A 13020-nucleotide genomic window follows, 5' to 3' on the forward strand; every position below is an offset into this window, starting at 1 on the left:
CTCAGTCACTGAAAAGAAGTAAGGTCTTCTTAGAGGTTATCTGTAATAAGGACACCAAAAATTTGTTGCTGGAGGGTTTTTTGTTACTTTGGTTTTAAGTTACTAGCAATTACTCAAGAAAATGGTGATAACCTGGCGCTGAGGGGGTCGCTGGTGAGCTACTCCAAGGTAGGAGCCCATGATGGTGGAGGTCTGCAGGGGCTCCGATGGACACCAGTACTCATGGGCAAGCTCCAGATTAAAGGGGTCCTTCCTGTACAACTCAGCAATCTGTCAGAAAAAGGAAGATGCTAAGAAAGTATCAACTCCAGGAAGAAAAAAACAATTAGCACTGCTTCTAGATTAGCTAAACATCTGAGAGGCAAAGCATCGCAGGGCTGGTGTTCCACTTCTTAAAACTTTCAGAAAATCACAGCTTCTAAATAACAGAATTGGAACTAGTGACAGCCAGTGAAATTCAAAATGCACATATCACTGAAAATCAAATCATTTCCTATTTAATTATTATGGATTAAATAATTGCTAAAAAATCCAGAGTCATTTCTCCTTAAACAACCATATGCCAACCTTCATACATTAATTTTACAACTTAGCTGGTATCAGAACTAGAAACCTTATCTGCTATCTGAACATACAAATTTCTCAGAATAAATTTTTATTTCTTCAATTAAGTTTACTATAGCTACCTGAGCTGCCTAAGAAAGCATTTCACTACAAATTTTCCTGCTAATGTCCTATAACCTAAAGGAGTATCTTTGGAAAAGACTAGTAATACAAGCTTTTAAATTACCAGAAAATATAAAAAACTTCAGCTCAGTATGAAAATCTGGTTTTCAACATGGATTTTTCTGAAAGTGCAGTTAAGTAACCCGAATAGCTAATATTTAAACAAATATAAGCATTTTTACTTCCATTTCATTTTATTTTGATTTTCTTTATTTTATTAAAAATGTGACACAAAATCATGCTTTTAAATGAGTACTTATGGTTAAAACTCTACTGAAATAAGGTAATTCGTAATTCCATCAGCCTTCATGGAGTCACCTTACCAAACCTACTCTACAGCAAATACAAAACAATCTTCCCAAACTCTCATTACAAATATACCAACACATGAGAATTATTTAAGCATTTCAATTATTTATGACAGTAATTGTCTAACAGTGGGGTAAAACCTCTAAAACCTTCGAATGTAAGAAACAATACAGTATTTGCTTACTGAAATATAATAAAAACCATGACATTAACATTAGAAACCAAGGCAGTAAATTAACTATTTTATATGAAAAATTATAGAAAAGCATCTGTACTTCAGGAAAAAGAAAATACATCCCAAAAGGGAAGGATCCAGCACTATATGGTATCATTCAGATACAGGTTTCAGATGACAAATAAAAGTCACAATCATTATTTGTCAGAGTAATTTACAAGAGAATAAGGCTTACTAGAAGCATTAAATGCTCCAGGTCTCTCCGAAGGGAAATAGGTGGATCATTACCCATCTGAATACTCATGTGGATCATGCGAGCATCTTCGTCAGCACGGTTTCTCAGCTGTTTCACCTGCAGGATTTATCAAGTGGAAAAAGAAACAGTGGTCTATATTTAGCTAAGAATGAAATAGAACAGAAATAATGGAATTGTCTACATGGCCTATTAAAACTGTGAAAGCAAATGTACTTGCACGAACATGACAAGAATATTCCATTTGCTATTTTTTCAATCCTCTCGCCCTCCCAAGAGGTTGCACTCAAAGTTATAGTGAATCACTTGCTTACTGCCAAAGCCCTTAGAACACAGCAAAAGCCCTCAACTTGTATCATGGCAATTTTTCTGCTGCACCAGATACTTTGGTTTTTGGTTTGTCTCCAAAAGGTGGACCCTTTTCCTCTTCTTAATTTAAAAGCTAAACAGCTTCGTTTCAAAGGATGCTAGACAATTATTCACAAGGAGTGAAAAGAAACATGTAATAGAAATGCAAACATGAATGCAAAATATTGATTCCTGTACACAGATCTGTGGATTGTACCTTTCTTCACCATTAAAGACTATTCCTACTTGAAGCTACTTTATGACTTGAAAAGGTCTGAACTGATGCAACTTTGGAGTTACTCCATCTCAGCCAGAAGCATTATCACTAGTTAATAAATACCACAGGAAAAACAAGAGAGAAGAGCAAGAAGAACTGCAGCCATCTTTTAAGAAAAAGTAGCCATTTAATCAGCATCCTAAACTTCTTTATGTTGAAAATGCTAATTACTAAAAAAAAACCAGCTGACAATTAATTTTAAATTCAAAAAGCTTTTGACATGAGACCCCAACAGAGGCTTATAGAAAGCAAACCAACATGAGATTAAGAGTTTTGTTAAATATTAAAGAGACACTGAAGAACAAGAAACAGAAGTAAGCAACCAATTCAACACATAAAAAAATAAAACCTTGACAGTCAACAGAGACTAATTCATGGTCTATATCTCAATATGCAAAACTGAATGAGAAGGAAAATAATTGCATCTTATTGCAAAAAAAAATAGTTTAAAAACAATAATAACAAGAAAAAATTATTAAAAACTAGAAATAAGTGTGGAAAGGGTTAAAGCAAACTAGCTAAATCGGTATACTAACTGAACAAAAAAAAAAACCCTGTTGATAAGCTAAATAACCAATTATTTGAAGTACTAAAGCCAATTATCAAGTTCTGAATTAATATAAAGGAGGCCACCAAAATATTTCCCAAATCATCACTGGCAAGCAGCATAAATGCAAAAACTATGCAAAAGAATTAATTAAAATGCTGACTTAGAGATTTAAGTAAAACTGAACAAAGGTTATACAGATACACAAAGCAAGACAAAGATCCTGCAAAACAGGCGTTTCTTTTTACCTAAAATTTGAAATTCAGTAGAAACAGCTGAGGACATAAGCCAACCACTACCTATCAGCAGTTAAGACAAAAAGTTGCCTTGTAAGGCTATACCTCAATTGCCTAGTAACAATTTCCTGTGAAACAACTAGTACTGACTTATATCAAACTAGAATGCAAGTCAATGGTCTGATTTTGTCTTATATCCTGTATTACAAAATCCTCTTCATCTTCAGTCATTAGCTACACCCAACTAAAAATCTGAGCCAAAGCAAGAAAAAATCCAAAATAACCAAGCACAAACTGAAATGGAATTTCAGTATTCATTTACATTTTAATCACGTAAAACAAACACTACTACCACCATAAAAGCTTGTGTTGCAAATCTCACCACACTGAAGTGTTTTAAAAACCACATTCTACTTCAACGTGGAAAACAAACCCCAAACATTATGGCTTCTATAAAGCAAACAGGTTTTCTGAAGTGCAGGACCTCAAGCTGAGCATCACATCTGAATCTCTGTGCTACCTTGTCCAAATAATAGAAACATAGAAGGGATGCCCACATTTCTCAGTAAGTGCTACTCACACAAACAACTTACTTTCATTGGCATGAGTGCAAGGAAGTCCGTGACAAGGTTATGGATTTTGCGAATGTAAAATTCCTCCTGGTAGAAATTTTCAGACGCCACAACAGATTCAGTCAGGAACAGGAAAACATAATCAGCAATTGCTAGCTCTGCCATTGCCTCATCTGCCTCAGTGAATTCTGCTAGAGCTGGGCAACAAAATTCAAGGGAGGGGAAGAAGTAAATAATCTGTTATCAAACAAATATACTTCGGATACACAGACATGCAAATTTCCATGCTTCTATCAACTCTGTTTTTTCTACTGTACAGGAGAACTAGACTGAAAAGAAGATAAATTAATGGCAGATGATGACCTCAACTTTCTGTTTTAATAAATGTTACAGTGCATATCCATTTACCCCAAAAAATCTAAGGCAGTTAACCAAGAATCACAAACCAACTTTAATTAAACATTAATTATAACATTTACATTTTCTTTTTTAGATATTTTGGAGTAGACTCAATTTTGACATAGTAGAAAGCTATATGGTTTGTTCGGTTCGGAAAGGAAAAAAGAATATTATTAATAGATTCATCATCTCAAGATACTGAGGTCTACCATCTACAGATGTAAAAAAAAAAACACAATCAAGAACCTATTCTGGATTTAAGCAGATTCAAATGATACTAAAGCTGAAAATGAAATCCTTGAATTTTCCAGTATGTTAAAATCTCATTCACTTCAATGAGGCAGTATTACTGTCTAGTAAATAATTACTTCTATATCTGTGTACATTTCAGAGCAATTCAATTCACTACAACCAAATTCACAAAGAAAAAGTTTTAAGGAAGTAAATAACACTTCAGAAAGGTAATAGATCCTTTGACTTACACCACTTGCAGTCCCTGAACACTGATGTGCAGCAACTGAACTTTACCTGTCACATCAGAGAATTGGGATATTCCTCGCAATGTCAGTGCCCAGGCTAATCGTACAGTGGCTTGCAGGCCTGGTAATTTCCAGGGCTGACACTCCTGAAGCCGAGTGTGGATCGTTGCTATGTACTGTCTTTCTGCTAGCAGAGGGAGCCGGTGCATCAAGTCTTCAACAACAAAAACACAAAACCAACACTCAGTAAACAAATGTGAAAAAACACATGCAAAATCCTGCCAATTTGTTACTGATCAATAACAAAACTGCTTAAACAACAATTTATCCATCTGCACAATGTAACCTCTGGGAAAGCTGCCAGCATTACCTTCACGATCCTCTGCCCCTTGTTCCAGAAAGCTGACATCAAAGCAGTAAAGGAGAGCCATGAGAAGAGACAAATTCACGCCATCCAACGAACCATCGGCTTCCACTGTTACCTTCTCCAGGTAACTTATGAGGAGCAGAGTGTCATCCTTACTCAGGGGTGACTGACAGGTCCAGACAAAGAGACTTTCAGCCAAGGACTGTCGGCATTCTTTAATGAGATCAGAAACCTTTACGAGACAAACAAACAAACAAACAATAAAAACTAACCTGGTGAATATACCTATTCTAGTAACATGTTCAATTTCTCCTTCTCAGTCAATCATGATGACTGGCTTAAACTAAAAATCACTCTGAAGACAGCAGCTACAGAAAATGCTGTGTTTACTTCCTAAACAAAAAAAGGGCACTTCTGCTTGTTAATTGCATTTATATTCCTATGTATTTCATGTGAGTAGATACCTGGGAATATGACTACACACAAACCAGCATCTCTGTCGAGGTCAAGAGACATCAATCTAAATAGAATTTACATAGCTGTAAATGCATCACACAGAAGGCACACTCCCTGTCTCCAATTACATAACTGCACTGGCAGTTACTCCAGTTACAGTCAAACTTCCCTTTGCCCCAAAAAATCAATCTTCAGGTGAAACTAAGGTAAATTAAGGTAATTTAAGGTAAATCTGAAAGATACTCTTTCCACAGTTTCTAGATTCAAATTAAAAGTGTAAGGATAGTTCTTCATCCAGTGGAAAGTAAACTGATTTATTATTACACAGGGCTATGATTTTTAGGCTGATCACCCATTAGAAGGGAGATCAAAAATTAAAACAGTAATGTTTAAAATCTTCCTCCTAGCAAAATTATGCTGCAGTTAGTCACAGTGTCAGTTAAGTCCAAAAACTACAAAGATGACAATGTATTTTCAAGAAATTTTCACTTGACTATTAGAAATGCTTTCATTCATATTAACATAATTGGGTTATTAAGAGAATTATTCACCTGACTCAACTTGGTTTCAATCTGTTTTAATAATTTATGAATTAGTTCACTTTTCTTATGTCAATAGTGCACATAATGGTAGTGCTGGTAATTTAAAATACAGACTTCAGAATTAAAAAAAGAAGAAATTTACACACAGTGTAAATATTAGGCTTGGATTTTTACTGTTACTACTCTTCACTAAAAATAAGACATGCCCTAGCATCTGGGAGCAACAGCAAAATAAAAATGCAGGAAGCAATGATATTGCACAAGTGGAGCAGTACCTGTGATCTCAGACAGCAGCAGACTTTGTGCAAAGGTAAAGGACTCCTTGCAGTCTAACTCTATCCTAATGTGTTGAGTAACACAGAAGAATATCCGTGCTCAGTGAATTTTACCTCTTTGCGATGTTTCTCACTGCCCAACCCTCGCTCTCTCTGGAGTTTATCAAATTCATTGTTCAAATCAATGTGAGACACAAGTGTAAGGATCTTCTGAGTCAAACCCTGCTCCATTAGGTCATCTGTAAAGCGTGTTGTCATGGAAATTAACTCTTGACTGTAATGGAAAGAACATAAATTTAACAATTAATCATAGTTTTCCAGTCACAAACATGTCTAAAATACTGAATCCCATAAAATGCATTTGATTACAAAAAAAACATACAAATAAATTATATCCAGAGAGTAAGTAAAGGTGCATCAGTAAGTAGTGCCCTCAAAACATTATGCTGAAGGGATACAGAGTCTTTAGGTAGCTGCAGGTTCAAGAACATGGAATGAGAATACAACAGGGATCAGCTAGTTAAGATTTCTATTAAAAGAAAAAAGTATTATATACAAGATGCACATAACTCGCAAGCTCACAGGCTCTTTCTTACTAGTAAATACAATTGTCCAGATACTGTACTCACAATTTATATTTACACTAGAAGACATTTTTTCATCTTTCTCTAGCCAACTTGGAAGCAAGCAGTGTGTACTGCTTTCTTCTTCAAGGCAAAAAATACTAGCATATAATGTTCACCAGTACATAGTACTTTCCTTTTAAGTAAAGGCAGGATCACAGTTCCCTTTTACAGTAGACAGAAAGTCAGAACACAGCAGTGTCCTCAAATACTGAGCAATGACCACTAGTTAGAGCAAAAATTACTAGGACAGCGTCTGAAACAAAATACTGCAAAAAGGTGAAGTAGCATGAAAGAACTGAAAGTAAAATAGATATCCCTATAATCCAACAAAAATATGTGCAAAAAATGATCGTGCTTAAGAAACAAACATGAAAGTTGCATCAGGTTACGAGAAAAAAAAATTCGAGACTATAGACATTCCCTTTAGTCTAATTAGTTCTAAAAGCACTCAAAACAAAGAGTTTTGATCAGCTTATTGCCCTGCTACAGACCTGAGCTCCAATGTCCACGTCTTGCCTTGGCGTGACTGGATGAGGGTTCGCAGTGAATTGGCAATGCACCTTTTTCCATCCCAGTACAACAGGACTGCCACTAGACCTCTTGTCAGGCCAGGAAAGTGAGGCTGCTGGTGTTCTCCTAGTGAATGAAAACGCACAGAAATAGACAAAGAGAGCTGAACATACATGCCTTGATAACAGCTCTATACCTTTGTATTTATAATTGAAATACAAATATCGCATTCAAAGTAACTGTGGTTATTCACTACCACTTTGATTTGTTTCAGACATTTCAAGAAATCCCAGATATTTTGGGTGCTATTGGTAAAATTAATAGTCAACTACTAAAACATACAAAAAAATTTTTAAACGCTACTCCAAATGGTATTTGCCACTGATATGTACCCATCTTAATAATCAATTTGAGATGATTATCAGAAATATCTTTTATTCAAAATTAAATTTTCTATCTGAAAGTACATTGAAAATTCAAGTTCAAAACAGAAAGTGAGCCTGACTTGAAGATGGCTTTCCAAAGATGACAAACTTGAAATCTACTTCTTTAACAAATTTTTCATGTTAATGAACAGTAGGTAGTAATAACAACTAACAATTTTAACTTAACGATTCTAAAATCAATCTTCTACACAAAGAATGTGTCACTCTCTAGAATACTCCTCTTACTAATCAGTTATTAGACTACAGAATCACACAGCAATGTATAACTAACATATAATTTGAAGAATCAGTATCTATTACACTGCTTTATGGAAAGATTCTCATCATGTTTTAATTACGTTTAAATTCAATGATACAGAAAGTAAATCATAAAACCTCCTCAGAATACACCCCCCTTTGAAATAGCTGAGCATACAAACATTAGGGTTTAGAACACTGCTACCATATGACATTACAGTGAGAATTTTTTTTTAAGAACATTCTGTGATAGGGAGCTAAGGCCTTCACTGTATCATGCATTCACTTTAAATGTACACTTAAATAAGAAGGCCCTATTTAAGCAGTATTTCTCCAGATCTTAAATATTTTCCCTTCTCACCAGCTAGAAGGAGCTCAACAGCTGCCAGCTCTCCAATATCAAAGAGGTCACTGAGGATAAAGGCTTCTCTGATGAGCTGCTCTGGCAAAAGCCTAGTTCCCTGCTGACCCTGGATAGCAACTCCTTCTGTGCTTGCTTTCTGAATTTTCTCATGCTGCTGAACATTTTTTGGCTGCAAGAGAAACAAGCATCGGAAGTTATTCAACATGGCAAGATCAAATACTGAATAAAGCTTTACACACTAATCCTTCCTCACAAACACAGCTCTGTCAGGTTAGGTTGCCATCATAAAAACAAAGGCAGTGTTTTTAAACAGAGATGGTAAAGGCATCCTAAAAATGCTTCATGCTTGGACAGCAGTGGTCTCTTTGTGGGAACGTAAAAGAATAATCTCATACAATCAGTGCTGACATTTAGTTTACACAAAATAGTAGTGGTTGAAAATAAACTTTGATACAATTCTCAACAGGAATTGATATCAACTCAGTGAAAGACATCTGGGTTGTTGATCAGAACTGTTGTGTTACTCCCAACTGTTTTCTACATCACTCTTTTTCAATTAAAATGAGATGCTAAAATATACTGATGAAACTTTATAGCTGACTGTTAAATTTTCTGACCTTTCAATTTAAAATAGCTATCTACTATTGGAGAAATTACACCACTGAAAGAAGACATATTTCTAGTTACTACCTTACGATCCACCAGCCAAGAAACAGGGATTTTTTTCACATTATCTGGCATTCTGAACAAGACACATTCTGTATTTTTTAAGTACATGTGTTCACCTATTTTTTGTTTGTCAATCTGACTGAAATATGAGCAAAACCAGACAAAATAGCTTTGTGCTTTATTTCAGACACACAAGAGTAACAAAAAAAGTTAATACATGACTGATGGATCATGAGATACTTTTACTATTCCTTTCAAAATAGCACTCAAATAATGAGAGAAAAAAAATCATCATAGATAAAATTATCCTGTAGATTATACAATATAATATGCATGTATTATTTTTTCCTCCTTAATACCATTTGTATTCTTACAGCAGAACAGGACTGGTATAAACCAGCTGGGTTATGTATTGTAAAAATGTCACATGAAAAGAATGGCCAAGGTCTAAAATGGCATGTCAGACAACAGTATAAGACAGAGTAAATCATCAACTCTCCAGCTCATTTCAGAAGAGAGCATTAGTCCAGTACCGGATTTCTGAAGAGAGAAATGAAGTCAGATTTGTGCTTCTTTAAAACTTGATCAAGACGATGAACAGCTTCAGGTTGCCTTTTCCAAATGGCATTCATTACAGTCTGCCATATGTCCTTATATGGACCCCACAAGCTGGCAGCTAAAAGAAGAGATAAACAAAAACAATGTATTTGAAATAGAGAAAGGAAGGAAACAAATTATTTCTATATTGCTTTCAATAAGTAGAGTCTTTTTTAGTTTACTGTTACTCTTGGAATGTCAGTGTACTCCTACACCCATCAAGAAAAGCATATTTTCCTTTCCTAAGGCACAAAACCAAGAAAACCAACAATGGTCTGATATAAAACTTAATTGCATCTAGGAAAGTAAAGAACCAAAAAAGATTATGTACACACCTAAATTCTGATGCTGAAAGTCATCTTACAAGAATACTTACAACGGAGGTATTTGGTTGGATAGGACCTTTAAGGCTGTTCAGTTTAAGCATTAATCTGACACTGCCAAGTCCACCACTAAAACGTGTCCCCAGGTGCCACATCTACATGTCTTTTAAATCCCTCCAGGACTGTGACTCTACTTCTACAGAACACTCCAGAAAAGGACTACTTTCACTATTAGCTAAACAACCCATCAAATCAAAATAAACTATACTCTCGCATTACAGCAGATGGCTAAAGAAAAATGGTTTCAACCATTTGCAAAGATTACTACTTGAGTGAGCTAGGTGGGAAAACCAAAAAGCAGTTTAAGGAAAAGCAAGATATTGAAATCACTCTTATTGCTCCTACATTGTCAGAGATGAACCAGTGTGTACTGAGCTAGTCATCTGGAAGGGGTGTAAAATCCTGCCTCACTAATCAGAGAAAAACATTCTCTGTTGAGGGAGCACAAACTCCTTTGATTACTCAAACTAAAATTGATATCCCTCCCAACAATCAAAATGCCAATCTCCTAAGCTTCAAAGTACCTCTAGAATGTCAGATCAAAGACTGCCATTCTTAAACGGTGAAGTCTGCACACTTAAATGGTGAAGCCATTCATGCTGAGTAGCTACACATGAATTTACAAATGACTGAGACAACACATTTAGCAGTGCCAGTATTGCTCTGTCAGGCCAACCTGTAAAAAAGGGACAAATTTGTCTTTTCTCAGCATCAGTGTTTTAACTTGGACAATGTTACCCCTGCCAAAAATAGCTACTACTGGATGCATAATTTCACACTCAGCTGTCCCACATAACTTCAGAGTTCAGATTTATTTCCACTTGAAATTGTCTTTTCACTCTTACTGCTCTACTAAGTCCAATAAGCACGAGCAGCAAACCACAGTGCCTGCCAAAAGCTGTTCAACTACTTCCCTGGCCCATTTGTTTGCTCTTGTCCCTACCACATAATTGCTTTGCACCAGCCCAAACACACATACTCTAGGGAATTAGAACAAATTAAGGATCTAATTTCTCAAAGCAAAATCTAATCCAAAAAGGAGTTTATTTTCAACAGGATCACATCTACAACCCAGTTTGCTCTGCAATGCACAAAGATGAATTATTGCAGGGAAAGGAATAAGGTACCTGGAATAGGAAGAGGTGGGACTTCAGCAACCATGCTGACTTTTTCACACTTAAGCTGTTTCATTATTACTAGCTTTAGAAAGGCTGACCATCCCATCAGGGACAGAAAGAAAATACAGGCTGAGCTGCTTCTCTTGGCAACAATAGCAGTTAATGCTTATATGCCTGAACATTTTGCCAAGCGATTGACTCAACCATGGTATGTCTGTTCCCACAAACAATATACTATAACATAAGGCAAAATCTTTACCAGTTCTAGTGCCACATCTCCTTTTAATTTTTCTCATATTTCTTGTAAAAAACTCCTTATTCCCCTATTTTTTTTTAATTATAAGGCTATAGACTCTCTTGCTGTTTAACACATAAAACAGTCTCATTTGAACTACTCCATCACTTCAACAAAGCCATAGTTTTTCATGAAGAGTCTTTGCCTTACTATTGCTTTTCTGTAAGGCTACAGGGATGCAAGCCATTCAGTGAGATCAAAAAAATCTTCTCTGCAAAATCTGCTTGCCACAGGAATGGAGGTTTTAATTCTATTAGCTAGAATTAATAATGCCTATTGACTGTCACTATTGACATACAAAACCTTATTAACAGACCTTTTGGCGTATATGCCAGTGATAACTGCTTTTCACAGGGTCTCCATTCTCCTGCTGTTAACCTAATGAAGCTCAGCAACAGTAAATGCAACATCTTGCACCCAACACAGAACCACTGCACAGGCTGGGAACCAAGGGAGCTTCTGGAGAGCAGCTTTCCCCAAATGTCAAACATCCAAGTGTCCTAGCAGACAGGAGGCTGAATACCAGTCAGCAGCACAGGCTCATAGCAAAGGCTGCCTACAGGCTCCAGGCTGTATTAACAGCTGTAGCCAACTGTTAGATGCAAGTAAGTGATTATTTAGGCATCTCGGAGTCCTTCACTCCCATGCTGTGTGTAATTTTGGGATCCTCAGAGCTAGACACTGAAATAGCGAGCCAGAAAATAGGATGAATGAGAGGCTGAAAGAAGAGACCTGGTCCAGCCTTACAAAAAGAAGGCTAAAGAGCAATAGGGGCTTGGTTTTCTCCAACCACTGAACGGCACTATACGTGGAAAGCAGGGCAAATTTCTGGATATATCTCTCTTTTCCCTTTTACTCCACACAGTATTAGGAGATGAGTGTAATATCGAAGTGATGCGTAACCGCGTGCACACCGAGTTACCAGTCCCCTGTAAGCAAGGAGGCCCTGGCTGCCTGACGTGACTCTCCGCCACGACCAGCCAGGCATGGCGGCAGCTCTGACCGCGGAGCTCTATCACCGAGCAGCTCTGCGCGGCCCGAGCCCGGGCACCGCCGCAGGGGAGGCCGCTCTCCCAGCGCCTGCCCGTACCCCGCACCTCGCGGGCGCCCCGCAGCCTTTCCCCGCTGTCCGCCGGGCCTCGCCTTGCCGCTCCGCCACGCCCGGCCTGCCCAAGGCGGCCGCCCCGGTTCCGCGGGCTCGGAGGAGAGGCGCAGGGCCGCCGGCGGCCGGGGAGCGGGACGGCCGCGGGGAGAGGCGGAGGAGAAGCCGCAGCCGCACGCTCAGATTGCTCTTACCCGAATTTACCGCCAACGGAGCCGCCATCTTGGGAAAAGGGAGGCGCGTCACGGCGCCGGCGCCCGCGGAAGGCCCGGCCGAGCCTCGGCCCCGCCTCGCCGCCGCGGCACCGCGCAGCCGGGCACGAGCGCGGGGTGGCCGCTCCCGCGCCGGGGCCCCGGCAGGGGCAGCGGCTCCGGCGGCGGCGGGGCAGCCCCGCGCCCGGGCTGATGGGAGCTGTAGTCAGTGCAGGTGAATGGTTCATGTGCCAGTCGGCTTCGCGTTCCCTCGAGGCGGCTGCGGGAAGAGAGAGCGCCGGCTTCTGCACTCCCGCCTGCGCTCCTCGTATGTAAATAACACAGCGATCCCGTGCCGCTCCGTTCTTCTTTCCCTTTTCCTTTCACTTGAGCGTGGCTCAAGTGAGTCTTTCCTCCCAAGCCCTGCCTTATAAGCCGTTTTCACTGAATATGGCTTAATACCTGAATTCAGACACTGCACCAGGAGATACATTTACTAGACCGCTTTAATTTATTTTTTA

General features: G+C 38.4%; 1 protein-coding gene across 1 annotated transcript in view; it reads right to left on the reverse strand.

Annotated features, from left to right (window-relative positions):
* NUP205 (nucleoporin 205) overlaps positions 1-12550 on the reverse strand; it is a 44643-nt gene extending 32093 nt beyond the window's left edge. The window contains exons 1-10 of the mRNA XM_084205774.1: positions 12503-12550; positions 9347-9489; positions 8142-8313; positions 7079-7223; positions 6076-6235; positions 4692-4920; positions 4371-4535; positions 3465-3640; positions 1446-1562; positions 133-270 (exon numbers count right to left, since the gene is read on the reverse strand). Coding sequence (XP_084061900.1) covers positions 133-270; positions 1446-1562; positions 3465-3640; positions 4371-4535; positions 4692-4920; positions 6076-6235; positions 7079-7223; positions 8142-8313; positions 9347-9489; positions 12503-12530 — 1473 coding nt within the window. The 5' untranslated portion in view covers positions 12531-12550. The remainder of the gene's footprint in view (positions 1-132; positions 271-1445; positions 1563-3464; positions 3641-4370; positions 4536-4691; positions 4921-6075; positions 6236-7078; positions 7224-8141; positions 8314-9346; positions 9490-12502) is intronic.
* Positions 12551-13020: the final 470 nt, after the last annotated feature.

Source organism: Fringilla coelebs (genome assembly GCF_963513975.1).
Source record: "Fringilla coelebs genome assembly, chromosome: 5".
In the NCBI taxonomy this organism is placed as follows: domain Eukaryota; kingdom Metazoa; phylum Chordata; class Aves; order Passeriformes; family Fringillidae; genus Fringilla; species Fringilla coelebs.